At 40.3% G+C, this 23,050-nt stretch overlaps 2 protein-coding genes across 3 annotated transcripts; one reads left to right on the forward strand and one right to left on the reverse strand.

Annotated features, from left to right (window-relative positions):
* The first annotated feature begins 1,461 nt into the window (after positions 1-1,461).
* On the forward strand, positions 1,462-14,924 carry hpcal1 (hippocalcin-like 1). Its single transcript, XM_030721247.1, has 4 exons — positions 1,462-1,767; positions 8,574-9,056; positions 10,309-10,414; positions 14,224-14,924. The coding sequence occupies exons 2-4, from the start codon at positions 8,679-8,681 to the stop codon at positions 14,319-14,321; spliced, it is 582 nt and encodes a 193-aa protein (XP_030577107.1). The 5' UTR covers positions 1,462-1,767; positions 8,574-8,678; the 3' UTR covers positions 14,322-14,924.
* pdia6 (protein disulfide isomerase family A, member 6) lies at positions 14,841-21,424 on the reverse strand. Of its 2 annotated transcripts, none has more exons than XM_030721246.1 (13): positions 21,315-21,424; positions 20,877-21,018; positions 20,327-20,384; positions 19,641-19,767; positions 18,920-19,023; positions 18,668-18,807; positions 18,006-18,120; positions 17,391-17,531; positions 16,692-16,776; positions 16,342-16,414; positions 16,100-16,258; positions 15,911-16,007; positions 14,841-15,502 (listed from the first exon to the last, which is right to left on the reverse strand). In XM_030721246.1, exons 1-13 carry the CDS (start codon positions 21,331-21,333, stop codon positions 15,437-15,439), a joined length of 1,326 nt encoding a protein of 441 aa, XP_030577106.1. In that variant the 5' UTR covers positions 21,334-21,424; the 3' UTR covers positions 14,841-15,436. The 2 variants fall into 2 exon arrangements, with proteins under 2 accessions (XP_030577106.1, XP_030577105.1); XM_030721245.1 differs by having other exon boundaries at positions 18,668-18,810.
* Positions 21,425-23,050: the final 1,626 nt, after the last annotated feature.

Genomic DNA, 23,050 nt, shown 5'->3' on the forward strand with positions numbered 1-23,050 from the left:
GACAGACACACCATCCTGCCTTCAGTGTCACTTTAACCAATGCAAGAGAAGTTAGCGTCATTGGTGCTGATGGAGTAGTGTGCATCAGTACAGAGGGAAAGAGCTTTGTGTTTGGTTATTTCTTTGTTGTAACAATGCTTCTTGGCAATCAATTTTATACCACTGCCCCCCCCCCCCCCCCCCCCCCCAAATAAACAAATAAATAAATTGTGTTATTTTGTTATGAAAATACATTTGTAGGTTGAGCAGCAGAGCTGAGTATGTGGGCTGTGCCCATGAAAAACTTGCCAAATCTTCTCTGCCAGTGCCAAACAGCTTATTCTGCTATTGACTCTTGTTTGGTGTCATTTATTGGATTGGATCATTGCTGGTTGAAGAGTGGGATGCCATCCCACAGCAGTGTATGACCAAGCAGGGGACCAGCATGAGGAGGAGGTGCCGGGCTATTGTAACTGTGTATGGTTCTTCCACAAGGTACTGAGGCCCTTGTTTGTTAAATGAATAATTTGTTACATTGCCAGTCTCTTGTTTCTTCCAACTTCAATTATCCAATCCAATAATTAAACACCAAACAAGAGTCAGTAGCAGAATAAGCTGTTTGGCATTGGCAGAGAAGATCTGGTAAGTTTTTCATGGGTGCAACACACATACACAACTCTGCTGCTCAACCCACAAATGCATTTTCCTTACGAATGTGGCACCATTAAAGAGAAAATGCACAGGCTTTCCAATTGTATAAGATTTATTGCCAAGACGCTTCGTTACAACAAAGAAATAATCAACCAAACACAAATTTCCTTACTTTTTGTGCTAAGTTTACATTATCAATATTTAATTGTGTAGTGCAGTGCAATTTGTCCAGCAGCATTGCAGGGACTTGTAAATACACTCGCTGTAATGATACGGGTGTAATTAAAAGGAATAAAAGTACACCAACTGTTCTATATTAAAACGTAAAATCAATTTTCCTGGGTATTTACAAGTAAGGCACTAAAATTGCCTACAGGATGCCCTACCCTATTCTAGAATTACTTTGTCATCATATTTTTATCGTAGAAATGTTTATTTAGTTTATTTCTGTCGATTTCCCAAATGTGAAACGTTTATTTTAGATATTGAGCTAATAATAGTCACCAGTGTTAATTTTCCACTGAACTCTGTATCGCCAGTTCCTACAGCGAAGCAGCGAGTGTGGAAGGATCCATTCAGTATAAAAGGGGGGGGGGGGGGTTAAACTACTACTTATAGCCTACGAGTCAGGAAAAATGCTTTATAAATACCTGTAGCACATATGCTGGCTATTACTCTGTCTCCCCCTCGATTAATCACTATGGAAAGCAATTCGACAACTTGACGTAGAAGGTTTAATTTCTCAGGGAGAAAAGAAACCCCTTCAGAAGTAATATGGCCGAGTCGGATGAAAAGCGAGCTCTGCGCCACATCTTCCACTAAATGATAAATCCGCTACGCCGGGAGCTGGAAGCAGGATAGACTTAGTAACAATAACAATAAAAAAAAAACTGACTTAGAAAAATACTTCTACGCTTTCCCAAGTTTTTTCTTCTTTTGTCTGAAAAAGTGTAAGGCTCACTTTCATTTTCTCTCGTGTTGGTGTTTAATCGGTGGGAGGAGGTGTTAACTTAAACAACTGTAAGTTAACGGTGAAGTTGGGCTGCTGGTGACGCCTTACAGAGAGAAACGTGGGCTTTAAACGTTGGATTTCTCAGCCGGAAGACCCATAAATACCTAAAGGAGGGGGAAAAAAAGGTAAGTTTATATGAAATTATGAAAACATTACTCGTGACTGTAAAGTCCACTGTGCTTCAGTGGCTGCTCTACCCTGGACTGCTGTGACAATTATTTCCCCAAGACAGGACTACACCCATTCACATCTGCCCTGGAAAGTTGCTAAATTAAAATATTTTACAGCTTCGAAAATGCCGCTTAGCGGCATAGAGTCTATGCTATAAAGAAACCTTCAACACACGTAATATACTAATAATGTAAAACATACATCTAGCTGAAGAAAGGCAGTCCGGGGGGAAGGACATTAAATAATATTATAACACATAATAAAATGACAGTTTGACGCACGTAAAGTAAATAAAACGTTTCAGAAACTGATCAGTGCTTCATCACAGGGACAAAATATCAGTAGATATTATAAACCGAGAATGTGGTTGTGTGTTAATTACTCTTGTTTAAATCTTGTGAACATGTAATTTGCTTTCTTTTTTTTTAAGGATTTCATGAATAAGTGCCATCAAACTAACTTTTTTAATTCACAGCTTGCATAAAAATGTTAGGAAAATTAGTAGAACAGTAATATAAGTTCATATAATGTAACAACAGAAATCTCCCTCTGGGATCAATAAAGTATTCCGATTCTGATTCTGATAATCACTGTATGACTCTTTAGAAAACCTATATGGTGTGTTTAGCTTTTTTTTCTTATCATAGGATACCATAGATACTCTAAAACACTTTCTTGCCAAATATTGAAAGCCCACTCATTCCATCTACTATTTCACACTGTTGTTGCCGTTTTTCTAGTTAATTTCACTGTTTTTTTAATATAAAAAAAAAGGACCATAGCCAACATGTGAAGAGTACGCATCCAAAATTAAACACACCCACTCACCAAGTGTTAAAGTAATAAAAATACACACAATAATTTTTCTGTTGTCAGCGTGAGCTTGCAGAACAGCTAGATATAATGCTAATGAGAATAACTTTCAGATTTAAAAGCAAGCAAACATTAAATTTGCACACACACACACACACACTCGAGTCTCAATATATCTTCTGCCCTGCCTGTGCCCTAGATTGATAGTTACACTGCCTTCCCCTCATAAGCTCTAGCACTACTATGCTGTTGCCTTGACTACTGGTGTGTCAGGGGACCTCATCCTGATCCACTGCAATGATTTTCTCTGACACGAGTTCAGAGAGACTGCCACGAAGCTGCGCTGAAAGCGAGAATAACAGGAGAGCTCTTTTTCTGTAGCTTATAAATACCTCACACCAACTCCTCAACCACCTGATGCAGTCCCAGTTACCAGTAATTTGCCGTATTCAAGGCTGCAGCGCGGCGCAGCAGGCTACATGCACGCCTAAAATGGGCGCGCTTTCTTTCTGTGCACTGAGCCATATCAGGTTGTTTGGATTGCATTCGCTTTAAAGGAGGCACGATGCAGAGAGCATTAAAAACATTTTCTCAGGCGTGTTTATCCAGAGTTAATGAAGGGAAAGAGTTCAGTGCGAGCCCTCTTACTTTGAAAAAAGGAGGAGTGGGGATGTCAGTTGTATTTGTACTGACTGACAAACTGCAGTGAATGGCTAATTTATTCATTGATGCTGTAAAAATATCTATCTAGAGAGCTGAAAACCTGATAGTATTCACTAAGAAAACTAATGGATATTGACAGATTAGAAGCTTTGTGTCAAAATTAACTAAACGATTCCTTGATTCTATTCCTTTCTCTAATAATAAATTACTTTTTTAGATTTAGATATAAACTGTAACAGAAGTTGTCTTTTGATTCCCACACTAACTAACTGGTGTTTCATGAGAAGCATAGCTCTTTTAGCACAGATGTATCTAAACATATGTGCCCTTAATCTCTGTCTTTCATTATAGTTTCCTCCCTGTCCTGCATGAAGTAATGAGCATGTGGAAAAAGATTAAAGTTTTTTTTTCTTTGTTGTGACATTGCCCCTACTCAGGAAATGAGGTGGGCCTAAGAATGGCAAACAGCAGTGAAACTGGTTTACAGGAACCCTGCTGCAGCCTTGGGGAGGGGGATGCATACTGCATCAGAGCTTGTGTGAAAAGGTCTCATTAGGTGGAGAACCCATTGGAAAAAAGTGGACCGTACAGAACAGAGAAGGCTATGGGAGCCGGGGACAAGGACAGGATCTGTTGCTGTGTAATTGAGGGGAATTGCAAACACTGAATGTGAAATGGAAATCTCAAGCGGCTGCTGTGTATCAAGCAACGGTCATGAGACTGTGTTCGGCTCACCAGCTCTGCATCTCCAGCAGTCAGTGCAGGGAGGACTTTATTCTCTCTGTGAAACAGCTCATTTCCTGAGTAACGCTTTGTCACAACAAAGAAAAAAAAAAGCTTTATTAAAACATCCTTTGAACTCTCAGACAAAAGGTTGGATGCACAAGTAGGAGTCAGTTACATTTTATCAGCACTACTGTACAGCTAATTATGCAGGACCTTGCAGCAGGTATCAAAAAAGATGAACCAGGACTTCGACAGTTATTTTTTCAACAATACTTTTAATGTAGTTAAATAAACAATTATAATGCAGAGAAATCTATTTGATCAAATGCCCAAAGATCAAATTAATTACTCTCTGTTATCTTAAAAAGAAAACATCACATAAATAATAGGCCCTAGTTGCAGTAGCACAAGTTTGGTTTTAGGTTTTAATGAGCATATTTTAGAGGCCACTGCAATCTGTAACACTGTTTTGCAACCCACAGCCTTATGTAAGCATGTTTATATTACTTTAAGTACCATAACTATGTTAGAACACACACTGTTTCATATTATGAGTATCATCTCTTAGCCTCAGAGCTTCTTGAAACACGAGGGTAACGCTTTTCACTTTTCCAGTCTAAAATTTGCTGTGTTTCATGTGGCTTTGTGCGTTTGAGGGAATAAATAGCAACGCCCATATTTGTGTCTACTCCGGCTCTGCCTGCATGCTGAGCTGTCCTGGAAAAGTCCATGTGACACAGAGCTGAGGAGATACTGCCGCTTCCTCATCCTGTTGTATGTTAGAGCGGAAGGACTATAGTCAGGCCTGTGGGGCAGTGCGTGATTTATGCTGTGGCCTAGTTAAAACAGAGGCAGCAGACATGATAATATATTCTCTAAATGAGAATCGCTTTTTCTCTAGTTGGTCAGTGCTGCCGTGAAATGTTGAAGTAGATAAGACACCACAAAATGCAATACTGGACTCTGAGTCTCTGAGTCTGTTTAAGCAGTAATAGCAGCTGGGCTTCTGGGGCAGTTGGTTGTTTGGTTGATTGATGGATGGATTTCCATTAAATTTTTTATTAAAATCCATCCCAGAGGATGAATCCCAGTGACTTCAGTGATTACCTGACTTAGGGCAGCCCTGTGGTGGAGTGGTTAACATTGTTGCCTCACAGCAAGAAGGTCCACCAGCCTCCAATATCCATGTCCTCCAATCTGAATGATGATATCAGTCATTTGTTCCTACACGACCCATATGAGCACCCCCTGCAGGTGGCAGGAGACAACGCGACTTGATATTGTGACATAAAATTTGCATGCATTGTAACATTTAACGTGAGCTGTAAGTGTGTAATGTGGCTACTGAAGGGCTTGTATAAATGGGTGTGAATGAAGCATGTTGTATAAAGCACTTTGAGTGCTCAAGTACAGTAGAAAAGCATTATATAAGAACCAGCCCATTTACGTTTACTATAGTCCAGCCATTCCCAAAGTCAAGAGTACTGCGGCCCCCTTAAAAACCAGAAAATCCCATGGGGCTCCACCCAATCTTAAATCTTCACTCTAATCAACGTACAAGAAAGTGATGTATTTTGCTGAAAATTTTATTCAAAAAACATAAACAACACAGGTTGTTGGCTATAAATTGATAATGCTACCCAGTCATATGTAAAACGCTAATGCCAATTCAAACTTCAATACAAGAACAGTAAATTTAAGTCAGAGTAATGAGTAATATCACAAACTAACCACCTCCTATTCACTTTTTTATATAAATAAATAAATTCATGTAAATATGTAACTGTACATACTTGTGAATAATTTCAAACAGAATTTCTGTTATTACTGCGGCCCACCTGGAGTACCTTTGCAGCCCACCAGGGGGTCCCAGCCCACACTTTGGGAACCACTGCTATAGTCCATCAAGCTTTTCCTGTGGCATCTAATGCCATTTAGTCCCCATAGACTTTTCAGAAATCTGTGAAAATTCATATTTACATATTTTTTTCGAAATTTGACGGAGAAAACCGAACTCATTATTCACACACCCTTTCATCTACAACTGCCAGAGGTCACTTAATTTTAAGATGTAGGTATTGGTTGCAAAAATATGTGTGTACAAACGACCTATGAGGTCATTTTTTAAAGGAGGACAGGCTGAGGACTTTCTGTATGGTGTTTGCATGTTCGCTCTGTGGCTATGTAGGTTATCTTTTTTTCTCACAGTCCAAAGACAAGCTCGTTAGGTCAGTTGGCAATTTTATATGGGCTGTCTCTCTGTGATAGCCCTGAGATAGAAGGGTGACCTGTACGTGGTGTACTCTGCTGAGGTTCCATCTACAGTACCCCATGACCCTGAATTGGCTAATCTGAAGAAAATAGATGGTGGGATTATCAAACATGGCACTACACCAAAAGGTTGACACTTCTCTTTTTGAGTGAGACGTCTGAACAGCAAATAAATGTATGACTTTCAAAGAAAGGTCCACATATTCATCAACCTCGTACTAGTACTATATACCAGTCCAGCAGTCCGAGTGACATTGTTCACAGTTTGAGTCACAAACCCGCTCGGCTTCCATGTCATTCTGTGACTTTGATTCATAAACCTACAGGAAATTATACCTGTCTGACAATTATGAGAAATATGGAACCTCATCCAAATTCACGCCACTCTCGTTTGTTCATCGCCAGATGGATCACTTCGGTTGCCAGAAAGACTGGAGCGCTGGGATCCCAGTAATTGAAAGAGCGAGAACATGGGTACAAAGCTTCTCGCCCATAAATTCATTACATGCAACACAGAAGAGTGGAGGTGTTATTCAGAAAGATTATTATATAATTGCACTGTGGGTATTAGCAAAGTGGCTCACATAGTATAACTGGAAATAGTTTCTCCTCTATGTGTCATACTTTTTCCATTCTTTCTTCCTCCCTGCCCCCGCGCATCTCTCTTTCTGTCCCGCCCACTCACACTTTACCAGATGCATGTGCTCAGGTTTTGGCCAGTTTTTCCTTAGTTTTCCAGAAACTCACTGGTTTTCATACACTTTGTACTTCGTCATAACAAATGTGAAATTCCCTGTCTGTCTGTCACACATTGCCACAATCTAACCCTGCTCTCTTATAAAAAGTGACGCTGAAAAAAAATTCATAGGATTAGACAGATAACTTATTGGTGCTCCTGCTAATGGCCAGTAAATAAGAACATTTTCTTTGTGCGCACACACACACACACACACACACACACACACACACACACACACACACACACACACACACACACACAAAAAGTTGTTTTCTCCTGCCTTTTTTGGGGAGGAAGAAGTCTGGCACCTTCTTAGCACCTTGCTAACTTCAAATAAAGATGCAGATGTGCTCGGTGACACCTACGTCACATTTTCTCTGAAAATGTCACAACCTTTTTGCTTACCAACAAACACACTGCTTCATTAGCGAGTTGCATGCAGGAGGTTTTATTTTGGATGTGTTGTGTTTATGCATCCTCATATCTCCAATCATGAATACCCCTGTACACATGAATAAACAGATTTTGCAGAGCAGAACCATGGAAACAGAATGTAGACAAACCACAGCAAATGTGAATAGAACCAGGTGGTCAAATGCTTCACTGTCTCTGTGTATATATTTATAGCTATCTTTTGTGCGTATGTGTTAGTTTAACAGGTACGATACACATAAGCATCGCTGCTTTTAAGTAAAATGAAACGATTATATAGAGGACTCCTAGGGACAATAAATAAAGTCATTACAAACAAACGGTATTATAATATTAACAATGACTGAAACAAGACATAGAAGAACAGTCGAGAATATCAAAGTCAGTCTTGTCATTATATTGGCTTCTGGTCCCACATTTTAAAAACTTGGGTTTTATTGCTGATTTGGCCCCAAACGGTTACACAATAAGAAGAAATCATGGCATGTATAGTTAGTTGTGCAGGCTTTATAGGTGAGCACTATCTTTAAAGTGAAAATCAGTTTAGGGTTGTTTTCACAGACCTGGACACTGATTTACTTGCTCTTTGATTTACTGCTTTAATCACGATGTCAATTCCTCCATATTAAAATCAGGAGATTAATTTTCCCATGAAGGTAAGGATTATTGTCAAAGTGAATGTCTGGCCTTCTCCGTAACAACAGTCAGTATCAGCCTGACCTTTTAGAAAGTGGCTTTATTGAGAATTACAATGCCCCAGGACACTTGTCCCTCTACCATGCAGTGAAAGGTCGATAAATTATCACCGTGCCTGACAATTAATACTGTATCCACGGAGACCAGACCACCCCCCTGCTACATACACATGTGTACACACACACATAGTGTTCTGGTAACATCCGCGTTGTAATCTTATCTATATATATATTTTTTTTCCTGTGTATGGACACTGTCACAACTATCTCGACTTTTCCGCTCAGCTTGTTTGCCTGAAAAACATCTTCAGAACATGTTTTCTGATGAAACGCAGCTGCAAACTGAGAGGAATTATTGACCCCATGAATCATTTATGCTGTTCACACAGGGATATTAATGAGAGTTATTGGTCCCCTGTAGGAGCAGAGGAAGCTGGAAAGTAAAAGCGCAGGGAGAGTGGAGAAGTGAAAAGAGAGGATAGGAACACCAGCCCTGCTATCGTCCTGCCTGTGAAGGTGCTTTGTCATGGGGAAACAGAACAGCAAGCTGCGGCCCGAGGTCCTGAACGACCTGAGAGAAAACACAGAATTCACCGACCATGAGCTGCAGGAGTGGTACCGTGGCTTTCTGAAGGACTGTCCCACCGGCCACCTGACTGTGGACGAGTTCAAGAAGATCTATGCCAACTTCTTCCCCTACGGAGATGCCTCAAAGTTTGCCGAGCACGTCTTCCGCACTTTCGACACCAACGGTGATGCCACCATCGACTTCAGGGAGTTCATTATAGCCCTGAGTGTGACGTCTCGTGGTGGGCTGGAGCAGAAGCTGCGCTGGGCCTTCAGCATGTATGACCTGGATGGGAATGGCTATATCAGCCGGGCAGAGATGCTGGAGATAGTTCAGGTGAGGACCTACTGTGCTGTGTGATTGATACTACAGAGGAGAGGTTTTATGTGAATATATATATGCTTTATGTGTAAGTTTGTTGGGTTGATTTAGAATGAGTCTTACTCTGCGTCATCTGATATATAAATGTAGCTGAAATGAAATGATGGATGCATTAAGGAAGTGTGAAGAATGAAAATTTCAAACTTTTTACTAGTTATTTATATGTACTAAAGATCTTAAATGGAAAGGAAATTGTCTTTAGGCTTATCACATTTTAATAGATGAATAACAACATAAGAATGGGAGAATAAGTGAAGAGTCTACAATGAATGATAATTTTATTTCTTTTAATTATTGTCTTTATTGACAATGAAAGCAGAACAATTTTTCTTGTCAAACAATGCATATATATATTTATATATTTTTGACATAAAACACATTATATAAGCCAAATTAAAGCATTTAGAACTGCACTGTTTTCCATTTTTCCTCAATATATGTAATAACTAAAAAGATTATTTTCTGACAGTTAATCAGTAAATAATTAAAGCTCTAACGCTTGGTGTTATACACACTGTAGCCTGCTGTTAAAGTCTGTTTTTAGGTTCAGCAGTCCCTTGCAGGTCTGAGTTCTTATTTTCTGCTCCCATCATGCATGCAGGCTGCCCTTTCTGTTTTCCTTATCACTGTGGTTATATTTACTCTTCCAATATGGTGGGCTGAGCAGCCTGGAAATTGGCTCGGTCCTTCGTGTTTGTGGATACAAATGAATGTGAAAAAAAAAGAAAAAAATAGAGACCATCTTGCAATGGGATCACAGCAGTGACAATACCAACGACCTCTAGGACCACACATGTTTTTGAAATTATTGTTTGTACACCAAATAAAGGTACCGCACAAAGAAACAAATACAAACGTAAACAAATGTGGGGAAACAACAGAGGCCATGCTGTCAAAGCTGGCAGAAAGCTTTCTGTTTTCCAGAATTACATATTTTTCTCATCATTCATGACGAGGTCTAATTTTAAATGACACAAACAGGTAAGTGTGTTCAGAAAGGCTTACGAGTGAAACAGCGGGATCTTTTGTTGTCAGATCACCATCATTAATGGCGGCTACAGCGAACAGGTCAGAGCTTTCAGACAATACAAGTAAGATGATGTCGATGGGAACAGTTATTTTTCATTGGTGCTGTCTAAAAGCGCCACGCACATAGCCAACAAAATCAATACGCACATCACAGCACTCATTATTGCCCCTTTTATAGGCAATTTACAAGATGGTGTCATCGGTGATGAAAATGCCCGAGGATGAATCAACACCAGAGAAAAGGACAGATAAGATCTTCAGACAGATGGATATTGACAATGATGGTAAGACTGGTGTGATATTTGCATGTGTTATGTAGATTGTGAACCTAATTTTTTTCTTTTCACAGGAAATAAATAAGAAGACTTTTGTGAATGTAAAAACTGGTCCTCAGTTACAGTGTTACATAGCTATTGATGGACATTTTGGATATGTGAAGAATAGTCAACACTTTATAATAACTGTAAACAATTAGTGGTAAATTGTTTGTTAGTAAAACTTAGTAAAATACACTCACAGCCACTTTGTTAGGTACACTTTGTTTGCACCAATTTGGACCACCTTTTGCCTCCAGAACTGCCCTAATTCATGGTGGGGCAGATTCAGCAAGGTGCTGGAAACATTCCTCAGAGAGGAATTTTTAGTCCATTTCAGTACAACAGCATCACACGGCTGCTGCAGATTTATCGGCTACACGTCCATGATGAGAACCTGCTGCTCCGCCACATCCCAAAGGTATTCTATTGGATTGCGATCTGGTGACTGTGGAGGCCATTTGAGTACAAAGAACTCATTGTCATGTTTAAGAAACCAGTTTGAGATGATTTGAACTTTGTGACATGGTGCATTATCCTACTGAAAGCAGCCATCAGAAGTTGACTACACTGTGGTCATATAGGGAAGGACATGGCCAGCAGCAACACTCAGGTAGCCTGTGGCATTTACATGATACTCAGTTGGCACTAAGGGTCCCAAAGTGTGCCACCATTACACCACCACCAGCAGCCTGAACTGTTGATACAAGGCAGGATGGATTCTTGCTTTCATGTTGTTTATGCCAAATTCTCACCCTAACATCTGAATGTTGGACTATTCTCTGTAAACCACAGAGATGGTTGTGCTGGAAAATCCCAGCAGATCAGCAGTTTCTGAAATACTCAGTCGAGCCTGTCCTGCACCAACAGCCATGCTGCATTCAATCACTTCTTCCCAGATGCTGCAATGTGATTGGCTGAACAGATGTACCTAATAAAGTGGCCAGTGAGTGAATATTTGGTTTGTAAACGCCTGCTAAACATTGTTTAGATGGTTATTGTAAAGTTGTAAACAATGCTGGTGAAACTTTGTAAATGTCTAATAGATGCCGTGTAGTGCATCTTTAAACATTATATAGATAACTAGTATAAAAGTAGATCTGATGTTTACATTAGCTTGCTTTTGAGAAAGTTCACAAAGGTGGGGTAGCATTAGTAAAACCATATGAGTTTTGTTTTAACTCACTGTTTACTTTTGCTTTCACTATCTGCTTGGTTGGGTGTGGGCACTAAATAAAATACTCGGTTAGGCTTAGGAAGAAATTTGAATGTCCTTCAAGAATCTTGGAGAACTATTCCTGAAGACTCCTTAAAGAAATGCAAAGAAAGCTGCCTAAGAGAGTTCAGGCTGTGCTGAAGAACAAAAGTGGTCATACCAAATACGGATTCTCATGCTTTCAAACTTTGTTCATACTCTCTTCAAAAATTCTGCCTTTTGTACTTATATCTGTATCTACACCAATCCATACACAGCAAACTGCGATGCACTCTTTATACTGATAGCTTTCTATCAGAACCAGCATTATTTTTTTTCAGCAATTTGAGCTACAGTAGCTCATTTGTTGGATTGGACCACACGGGCCAGCCTTCGCTCCCCACGGGCATCGGTGAGCCTCGGCTGGCCACGATCCTGTCGCTGGTTGACCACTGTTCCATTCTTGGACCTTTTTGGTCTTGGACATTGTCCTCTAGCCATCACATTTTGGTCCTTGTCAAACTTGCTCAAATCATTATGCTTGCTCATTTTTCCAACTTTGAGGACAAAATATTAATTTGTTTCCTAATATATCCCACCCATTAACATTGCATGATGAAGAGTGTTATTCACGTCACCAGTCAGTGGTCATAATGTTATGCTTGATCAGTATATGTATATATATTATGCATGCCTTATGCATGTATTTCAATTTTTGTTTGTACGTTTTAATAAATCATAGCACATACCTTCCATTTTCATATCAAAATATAAAGAAATTAGGGCTCATGTGGCTCAAGAGTTTTGCACACTATTCTATTGTAAAAGATTAGTTATCTAATAGCTGTTCACATCATAAACTATATCTTGCAGAACACATTGGGCATTCATGTCATTATGTCACATGAACATGAATAAAAAGCAGTTGTGATTGGCATCCCAGATTGTTCATCCACAGGCTAATTATAAATAGTTTGATGTTTAGTGTGACTTGTTTATGTGTCCAAAAATGCAACAATCTTACTTTTCTGACTGAATCTGACATGTCAGAGCTCAAAATATTTGGAGCTATAGCACTAGGCAGGAGTGTTTTTATATATATTTTTTGACATCGTGAAGGTTAAGCCGTGTCTCAGACTGAAGTTTTGAACATCATGGGATGCCATATGCCAAGCCTGAAACCACAGCTGCTGAGGAGCGTAGAGGGTAAATTGCAGGCTGCACCAGAGATGCTCATGAGTGTTTCTTCCACATCCACATGCGAGCTTGGAAGTGCATTGAACTGCCATACTCCATTTTTTGAGAACCAAAACAATTTAATGAAAAAAAAAAAAGCCTTACAATTAGCTGCCTAGCAAATTCTACTGAAAGCATAACCCATCTGGTCCTCTGAAAAAAAAAAAAAAGACATGCCTGGCTGTGCAGTCTCTCAAACACAAGCCACTTGTCCTCAGATAGTCTGAAGTGAACATGTGTCTGTGGATGGTCCTGAAGGAGACGTAAGAAATTTTAAACTAGCCTCTCATGTGCCAAGCCCATAGAGCTAACCAGTCTGGGTTGATGGCTGTTTAGGTAACCAGCTAATCCAAGATCAAGACTGCTGAGGAGCTCGGGGGATTCTTACCTGATTCTTGCCTGGTGTGGGCCAGCAGGAATTCATATTGAGCAACCAATGCCCTCCTCTTAGTCAGACGATTGGTGGTAGTAGAGGCTCTGTGATTGGTCACATTAGACACAGTGGGATACTGAGTGAGACTGACCCTCTTCTCTAATGCCATTATGTAAAGGAAAGTTGGTGTTACACTAAAAAAAAAAAAGAGAGAGAGAGAAACAGTTTCATTTTGTATTGTTTCATATAACTTTGGTAGATTCATAAAAAAAATTAAAGGGGACCAGTTATGCATTTCTATCACATCTGTTAAATGTATACTATTAGAGTGGTGGATGCTCAGGCTAAATATGGTTAAAGTTTCAAATAATGAGGTCAGCACATGTGCAAGTAATCCCTGTGTGAGGCAAAGGTTTGGTTTCAGACTTTTTTTTTTTTTGCCTTTGGCTCTGTGTGATGTCACAGAGAACTGTAATCCTCCTCATCATCATCTCAGTCACTCTTGCTGTGAGCACAGCAGCGCCACCAGCTGTTCAAATCTTTGAAGCACAAAGGGAGCATGTCCTTGAAGGGAGAGGAGCTGAAACAGCTTGTTTTCAGACAAAGAATGAACTAATCCTTGGTTATCTTATTCTGCACCAAGACCCAGAATAAGATAAATAAGGATTATGTGGAACTGTGAGTCAATGGCACTGACCTCCACTTCCAAAGAATTACTGGAGTTGCATGAGTAGCACAGCAGCATCACCTGCTGGACACGAGACATGACAGCTATGAATAATATGATGTGAATACAAGTTCTGAGTTATTTTAAAATACTTTGTGTATTCTGTGTTATGTAGAGCAGCAGTGGTTATTTGTCACCAGCTCAAAGGAAACATCAGAAGCAGATTTTTGTGGGTAGTTGTTGCATGATTCACTCCTTCATATTTCACTGCTCATGACTAAGATTCTTTTTTTTTTTCCGTTTCACAGGTAGATTGTCTTTGGAGGAGTTCATTAAAGGTGCCAAGAGTGACCCGTCCATTGTCAGACTGCTGCAGTCAGATCAGGGAGCCTCCCGTCAGCTCTGAGGACAGGGAGGATCAAAACCCGCAACACATTCACACCTACATCCCTCCAGCTTTGTGCTGTTTGTTCTGACAGAGGCCCGATCTTCATCACAGCCCCTCTCCTCCTTTCATTTTAACACTCCACGTCTTAATGTTTACATTAATGTACACTTCTCTGTTCAGTGTGGCTTATTCCTCTGTGAATTATGACGTGCTTTCCAGTCGAGGCATCCTTTTTTTTTGTGCATTTTAAAATTGCTCGTGATTTTTACCCGTTTGCTTTAAGTGCCATATCTTTTATTTATGCTTACAGAATTATACTTTCCAGTATTATGTCTCTCATTATGTTATACTAAAAGGAAACTAATTAAATCACTTAATTCTATTCAACTTAATTGTTAAAATATGGCTTACTGTGGTTCAAGATAACAGCAGCTTTAACAGACACAAGCTGCTGTATTTAACAAGCCCTCTATGCCTTTGGTATTGCATGCGCTCATTGAAATGCGTTTACAGTCCATGTGAATAATGAGGCAGTGATTGTTTTTATTTCTTTTTATTTTTGTAACAAAAATGTCATTTTGTTTTCACACAATTGAAATAAAGTTGTGTAAGAAAAATCTACACGAGAAGTCCCCCCCCCTTTGTCCTGGACAGACATGACGCAAACTCAACATTCTCATTCACCGGTTTAAAAAGAGAAGACACATTTAGTCACATTAGGTAGGACATTTAAGTGTTAATTTGACAAGTCCACATCTCAAAGTAGGTGCTTGAAGAGGGGAGGAAAGGCAATGTTTTAAAAAGTGAATCGACAACTGAAATGTGACATTCGGAAGCTCCTCCCTCCTCTCCTCAGTGGGCGGCAGCTGTATAAATATGTGGCTTATAGCGTTCAGCAGGTATGTGAGAAAGACTTCATTCTGAGGACACGACACACGCTCCCCTCCTTCCTGTCCCCCTTGTGACTGACAGATGATGTGAGAAACTACAGGTGTCTCTCGTGTGTCTTTGAGAGTATTTCAGTAACTGGGCGACCAGGCCTCCCATTCGTCCACAGGAGAGGGGAGGTGAATCGCGCAGGACCAGACCAGACCAAATGGAGCCAGTCTGGATCAGTCCTGCCCTGATTGGACTCATAACTCATCCTTTAAATCATCGAGTTCCACATCACTGAGGTCGTAGTCCTCCTCCACAGGAAGCTGAGGATGACAGTGTAAAATAAAGACAAGTTGTTAGCAATGACTGAGATGGACTAAACCTCTTCAAAGATTTAAAGAAACAAGAAGGTATCTGGATTTAAGAGCAGTGAAATATCACATAATGCAGGAGTGCACAGCTGCAGTACAAAGCTGGTTTATTCTATCACGCCAAGCAGACATAAAAAGTTACATTTTAACTTCAAGTTGCTCGCCCCAGACTAATGGTTTGTCCCACCATTAGTCACCATGTCCAGTTATTTTAGCCACTGTTAAGTTTGAGTACCCACTTTGTGATTTGCCTGAGCATGTGTCTATCCATGAAGGTTGTTCGACTAAAGGCCTCAATTCTGTGAATACATGCAGTGCTACACAGCCTGACCACAAGACCACTGTGATTCCCACTCTCACCTGTCCATCTTTGCCGTCCCATGGTTCAACAGAATGAATCTTGGGCATGGTGCCACCTCCCAATGTGGCAGTTGAGCCACGGCCCACAGAAAGCTCCCTGAAACAATCAGTTTACGTGAGTGACACCTACTCTTCAGCTGTGTGTGAATAATTTTATTTATTTATTTTTTTTAAATTACATCTCCCTACCTGAGGAACTCATGAATACCAGTCTCACTGAAGGAACCCCTGAGCAGAGCAAATTTCATTTTGCGTGTGTTGATGGCAGCCATGGCAGGGTAGCCAAATCCACCAATACCGAGAGAAGCCTCCAGCTCCATCTGAGCCCCCGCCTCAGTCCACAGCCAGCTGAGAAAAGAGAGAGTAGGCCATTAGTCACAGTCATATTTAATAATTTGCAAAGTAATCCATGACTGGTCTTGGGTGCTTACCCCCACATCTTCTTCTTGTACTTATCAGCCATTTTCATCATCACATCCAGGTAGCTGCTTCTACCAGTCGCACCTGTTGAGACATAAGAGCTGATGGTGAGTAATTCAGTAATGAACTGCTACAGCTTCTGGTAACTCCTCCAAGTGCTACCTATCGTGAGGCATAACCTTACAGCTTAGGGCTGAACTTTTACATGCAAAAAAAAAAAAAAAAGTTTTTAGTAAATTAAATGCACAGGGAGGCCAGTTAAGTCACATTTCTACTCAACTCATGATTATTGTGACAAAACAGTAAAAACAAAAAAACAAAGAATTTAATTAGAGTCAGAGTCAGATGTGTGTAGTCCCACCTGTGTCCAGGATGTGCGGCAGGACAGCAATTATACACAGCTGACTGTCCTCACAGGTTTTCTTCAAGACGTCTTCATTGATAATCTGACAAAGAATTAAACACAAATGTCTGACATGAACTTGAGCGCATTTTTGTACTTGCACCATCATGCTACTCCATAGCATGACTGGTTTTTGTTACCAATGACCTTATAACCATACCATGTATACACCCTATATATTTAGTCATTTTAATAAATAGTGCTTTATATTTACTGTGTAAATGACTGCGTGTTTGTTCATTTATCTGAAGGTATAGCTGCTCTGCAATATTGTGCGTTGTATGATAACAATAAAAGGCTTTAATTCTAACTTTCTAGAAAATGAAGATATATTGCCACTAAGTCTTTGTGGAGAGTGTGAGTATGATGCATGTTATTTTCCCCCTTTATGGCACCAGTTTTAGAAACATCTGAGGCTGTGGTGCTAAGGAGGGAACTCTTTTTAACAGTTTTGGGAAGTTTTCTTGCAGCTTGTCCAGTCAGACACGTCACTACTCATACTCAACATCTTAATTCACTATTCTGCCCAGTGACATTTACAAAATATACATTAAAATAGACAACTACCTTGTGTATTATGACCTAATCTTCTGATTTGCATCCAATATCATGATTAACAACTATGTATGACTATCATACATATAGAAGTGTACTGACCTCCAGCAGCTCTGGAGGAGCAGCATTGTCAGAAAAAAGATCCAAAGCCTTCTCAATGATGTCACCACGGGAGCGACCTCCTTGGAAGTCTTCTGGCTCCTCACCTTTGCGGAAAATCTTGATGGTGGGAAATCCACGGATCTAGAAACATACACACACACACAAAAAAAAAAAGTACTTCAACTCTAGCTGTGATAAAGGGAGAAGTGAGTATTAAACAAAAACCCAAGGTTTGCAGTTTTGACTTTGAAGCTAAGTTTCCTCAGGCAAAGACATTCTGATTTAATTAGTATGACCTAAGCCCACACTACAAACTACAAACACTGCTTTACAGCTTTGAACCTTAACATAATGCTAAAAAGCAGCAGATGCTTTGGTTCAGTATCCAGCACCAGTAATAAGGACATGCAAGTCTAACAGAGACTTACAAACTGCCCGAGATTTAGAAAGTAACAAAGGCTAAGAGGCCAGTGGATCATTGCGCACAGTAACTAATGTGTGTGTTTAAATGTAGTTGAGTTAGTTGGGATAGGTAAACAAAACATATACCCCAAAATGTCTACTTTCTGGGACATCCAAAAAAATGCACCTTTTTAAGTTCTCGTTCTTACTCACCCCGTAGCGGCTGGACAGAACCTGGTGTACAGTGGCATCCACAGCTCCGAGGCGAACTTTGCCCTTGGTCTGCTCCTTGACAGCTGTGGCTGCAGCTGCCCACTCAGGCTCCAGGCTGTCAAAGGAAGAGAGACGTGCTTAAGGAAATTTTTTCTTCATCATTAACTAAAAATGTTTCGTCCACAGTATTAAAATCACCAGAGAAAATAAGAGGCTGGTACAGTTTCTTTTAATATGACTGTTCTTAAGAAAGCCCAACAGGTGTCCAACTATTTTATAACACAGCAAATATATTTTCCAGCATTGTGCTTCTGTGATACTGACACTTAATTCAAACATAGAAACCTTACTTTCTTCATATCCAAAGATACTCCAAATGGTATTCAAACAGTAAAGTACAATAAAATCCCTCAGACCTCAGTGAACAGTTTTGAGAGGGATTAAATTCTACTGAAGGATTTTCAGTGAGGTCTGCAGCTTATCCAGGCCTGCTGCGCTATTGTTTCCTACAAGAAACAGTGCCATTCAGACAACGGGTTTGCTAACAGGGTTTAGGACAAGAAAAAGACATGCCGTCTTTTTCAATTGCACTAGATTGTTACAGTGAGGATTTCACCATTTCCCTACAGCTTGAAATGAACCGTTTCAGGTATAAAACTCACTTCTTGCAGTGTCCACACCAGGGGGCAAAGAACTCCACCAACCACACTTCATCACTGTCCAACACCATCTTGTCAAAGTTGTCATCAGTGAGCTCAACAACATCCTTCTTGCTCCCACCACTGCTGTCACCACCACTGCTCTGCTACAAGACAGTTATTTTGATTTAAATCAATTCACTCTTTTCCCCTTAAATCTTTGAAATTTTGAATAAGTGCAAAAACAAAAAAAACAACCCAGCACAGGAAACCTACCTGTTTGTAGCCAGAGCTACCAGACTTGCCGCTTAGCCTGTCTTTCACCAGATTGCGCAGGGCGTTCATGGCTCCATCCACGATGGCCTGGCTGCTGCGTCCGCCTGCGTGGTTGACAGACATGCAGAGTTCCGTTAACGCAGCCTGAAACACCATTACTGCTGCCTCTAAATAACTACAGGCAGAAAGGCCTTGAAAGCTATGAAACAAATATCCTTATTAAATACAGTTTCCACAGTTCTCTTGTAAGTTAGCTATGAAATCAATAAATTACTGTCTGAAGTCACAGCCATGCACGAGAGACTCAAGCTGACCCTGTTCACAGGAAATCTAAGCATGAGCAAACAAGGTCAAAGATATGATGGACTGAGCCTGCAGCTGAGGGAATAAAATACTTATACCACCGACTTTGGGAAAGTGACCTTGTGCAGAATTAAGTACACGTACCAGGAAAAGGACCTTCAGAATTGGATGGCATTACACAATATGATTTTTATTATTACTGTTTGTGTCTCATTGATAGAGCTAATACAAATGCTTCTGTTTAAATTGTTGGAGTCTTCTGAATCAGTCAAGTTAACTTGTAAGATTTTAAAGCAGCATCCCTTTTTCTACTAAATATTACATTCAGCTTATCTTTTTGGTAGGACTCAATTTTACTATAGAAAATAATTCAAATTTACAAATAGCAAAGCTGCAGCAGCACAGCTCTGTTCTGTACCTTGGTACTCCTCTGGTTTGTTCTTATTAGCTCCAAAGATCTTGATGGTAGGGAATCCTCTGACACCATACTGGCCACCCAGGGATTTGTGCTGGTCAGCGTCCACAGCACCAACTTTGACAATACCCTGAGGACAGGTCACAGCACACAGGTTGAGTCATGCAGCCTCGGAGGTTAGAGTCAAATCACATTTTGTTCGGCTTAAAATAAAAATTCTAGTTTGCATGCAAATAAATAAGCAACTGCTTTACATTAAATGTGTATTTCATTGCAGGACTTAAGAATACTGTGCTGACAAAGGAAAGCACCGTCAATGAAAGAAACAGTGTGTTTTTAATCCGAATCCCATCATCTTAGGTTTGCTCACGTCACATTTTTTTCTAGTTTTTAAGAACAGAAAAGTAAAGTAGACAGTGCCGCTTTCTTCATTAGTAAGCAATTGTTCCTTATATCACTGAATATCAAATGAAAGCACACGTGTAACCGTCCTCTGACTGCTAATGTGCTGTCAGAGCTGGTCACTAAATTTACAGTGAAATATAAAGTCAGCAAAGCCCACAGCTGAATACTCCTCAGCAACAGATGTAGGCATTTTTAATGAAGTAGACACCTTCAGCTGAGAAAACAGCTTGTCAGTCAGTCAGTCTACAGGCCAACAGACAGATGACCAAAGAAATTTTGTTTACCTTGAGGGCAGTGGCTGCCTTCTTCCAATCAGGAGCCAAGTTTCGACAGTGGCCACACCTGTCGACAAGTGGAGAAAATTGAGAGAGTGAAACCTAAATCCACATTTAGTGATGAGACACAAATTCATTCTAATGAATCTATGTTGCACTCGTATTAGTCACTGAACCAAAATGTTCTGGCATTAATAGCCAGTGAATATTTCACATTTTTGATTTGCATATTTTGTGCGCTCCTGTCTCCACTTACTGCCTCTTGTTACAGAACTGAATTTTGCTTTAGCACGTAAGCGTGCAGACCGTGTGCATCTACACACAAAATATTCTCATTTTAAGTCTCAGTTGAGCTGGGGCTCAACTCAAGGAGGAGCTACCAGCTTTGCATACAAGTCTCTTCCGATCACAAGCAGAGAAGTAAAACAGATGACTGGATCATAAAAAACAGATAAGAACCTCATATTTAAACTGGCTGATCTGAAGACACTTGTTACCATTGCAAAAAAAAAAAAAAAAAAAAAAAAAAAAAATGCCCAGCACAGTTATACAGACTCACCAGGGAGCATAAAACTCAACCAGCCACAGACTGTCACTCTGGATCACCTCCCTGTTGAAATTGGAGGGAGTGAGCTCGATAACATCATCACTAGCGGAGTACAAAGCTTGGACAGAGAGGACCAGCGAGCAGCCCAGCACTCCTGAAACAAAACATGAGGACAAGGGAAAAGGCTGACTCTTTGCAACGGAGGCTCATTTATTGAAACACGCACCCCAGTTTATGCAGCAAGCACATTTATGTAACAACAAACGAAAATGGTTTCACTCATTAAACGAAAACGAAGGCCTGGCTCTGTTCTCTGAACCTTAATTTAGCTATTCAAGCTAACCAGAGTAGCAAAAAATAAATAAAACGCCGCCAAAAGCATGTTCAGCTAACACACCCGCAAACATCAAATTTAATATAAGCAGAAATGCACCTGCTGGTACCACTCACCGAGTAAAAGTAGCCTCATAGTTACAGCCTCTATACGTCCGTCTCCTCAGTTAGAACAACACACAGCCCGCTGCCGCTGCGTCTCTCAGAAAAGTACACAGAAAAATCTCACCGTGGCCCACAATGATTGGTCCACTGGTGCCGACGTTTAGCCTCAGCCAATCAGCACGCGCCGTGTAGTTTTAATGGAACCGGTACAGTGAAGACGGGAGAGAGCCGGAGGAGAAAGGAAGCAGCACATTGTAAACTGCAGTAAGAGATCTGTGACAAGGCTGACTCACTACATAGAGATGTAATGCAACTGTATCTATATTAAACATAGTCTCAACTTAAAAGCTAAGTGATACTTTTCAGTTCAAATAACACTTTATTTAGACAGAGATACACAGATCTTTAATATTTTCAAACTGAAAGAATAAGAATATAGACTAAAAACGTAAAATACTATGAATAAAAACTGTGGTATCTATTTGTTACTGTATAGTACATTAGATTATTGGATCATTGGATTGGATTTTAATAGTATAGTATGGTACAGTTTGAACTACAGTGTTTTACACAATATTTCATCATTTTTTTTAAGTGTACAAAGGCACAAAACTGATCCAGAAACTCACTGACAACTTCATTAAGTACAAGTGTACAGCTGCTCCTTACTGCTAATATCTAGACAGCCAATCACAAGTCAAAAACTCAATACATTTAGGCCTGTAGACAAGGTCAAGATGACCTGCTGAAGTTCAAACTGAGCATCAGAATAGGGAAGAAAGGTTATTTAAGTGAATGTGGCATGGTTGTTGGTGCCAGATGGGCTGGTCTGAGTCTTTCAGAAATTGATCATCTACTGGGAGTTTCTCACACAAATCTCTCTAGGGTTTACAGAGAAAAGGGTACTTTCAGCTCCTCCCTTATTTCCCAAAGGGTCGCCACAGCAGATGGAGCTGCATGTTTGGATTTTGGCACTGATTTTACACTGGATGCCCTTCCTGATGCAATCCATCTATATCTAGAATGGGCCGAAAAAGAGAAATTATCCAGTGAGCAGCAGTTCTCTGGGCAAAAATGCTTTCCTGATGCTGAGGTCAGAGGGGAATGGCCAGACTGCTTTGAGCAGAACATATTGAACCTTTAAGTAGATGAGCTACAGCAGCGGGAAGACTGGGTGCCAATGTTGTCAGCTAAGAACAGGAAACTGAGGCTACAGTTCACACAGGTAACGGCGTGGTGGATGTCTTCTTGGCACACTTTGAGATCCTTAGTACCAACTGAGCATTGTTTAAATGCCACACCCTACCTGACTATTATTGCTGAACATGTCCATCCCTTTATGACATGCCCATCTTCTGATTGCTGCTTCCAGCAGGATGATGCACCACATCACAAAGCTCAAACCATCTCAAACTGGTTTCTTGAACATTCTTGAACAGTGAGTTCACTGTACAAAAAAATGGCCTCCACACTCACCAGATCTCGATCCAATAGAGCACCTCAGAGATGTGGTGGAACGGGAGATTCTCGCCAGCTGGCAAACCTTCACCAACTGTGTGATGCTCTCGTGTCAGTGCCATAAAGAATTAAAGGAGTTCTTAAGCCAGAAGGGGGTCCAACACAGTACTAGTAAGATGCACTTAATAAAGTAGAAGTCCTTCAAGCAGGACTCTAGTCCAAAGTTTGACTTACTGCATGATTTTACCACACACATTTTTGCTTTAGTAACTCACAAACACTGGGATTCA

Source organism: Archocentrus centrarchus, chromosome 24 (genome assembly GCF_007364275.1).
Source record: "Archocentrus centrarchus isolate MPI-CPG fArcCen1 chromosome 24, fArcCen1, whole genome shotgun sequence".
Classification (NCBI taxonomy): Eukaryota; Metazoa; Chordata; class Actinopteri; order Cichliformes; family Cichlidae; genus Archocentrus; species Archocentrus centrarchus.

Excerpts from the sequence above, each read along its gene's own strand:
- hpcal1 (XM_030721247.1), top strand. The coding sequence starts at position 8,679 with ATGGGGAAACAGAACAGCAAGCTGCGGCCCGAGGTCCTGAACGACCTG. Across the intron at positions 9,057-10,308 it reads AGATGCTGGAGATAGTTCAG|GCAATTTACAAGATGGTGTC; the intron begins GTGAGGACCTAC and ends CCCCTTTTATAG. Across the intron at positions 10,415-14,223 it reads GATGGATATTGACAATGATG|GTAGATTGTCTTTGGAGGAG; the intron begins GTAAGACTGGTG and ends TCCGTTTCACAG.
- pdia6 (XM_030721245.1), bottom strand. Across the intron at positions 20,385-20,876 it reads GTTGAGTTTTATGCTCCCTG|GTGTGGCCACTGTCGAAACT; the intron begins GTGAGTCTGTAT and ends ACTTGTCGACAG. Across the intron at positions 19,024-19,640 it reads CAAACCAGAGGAGTACCAAG|GCGGACGCAGCAGCCAGGCC; the intron begins GTACAGAACAGA and ends TCAACCACGCAG.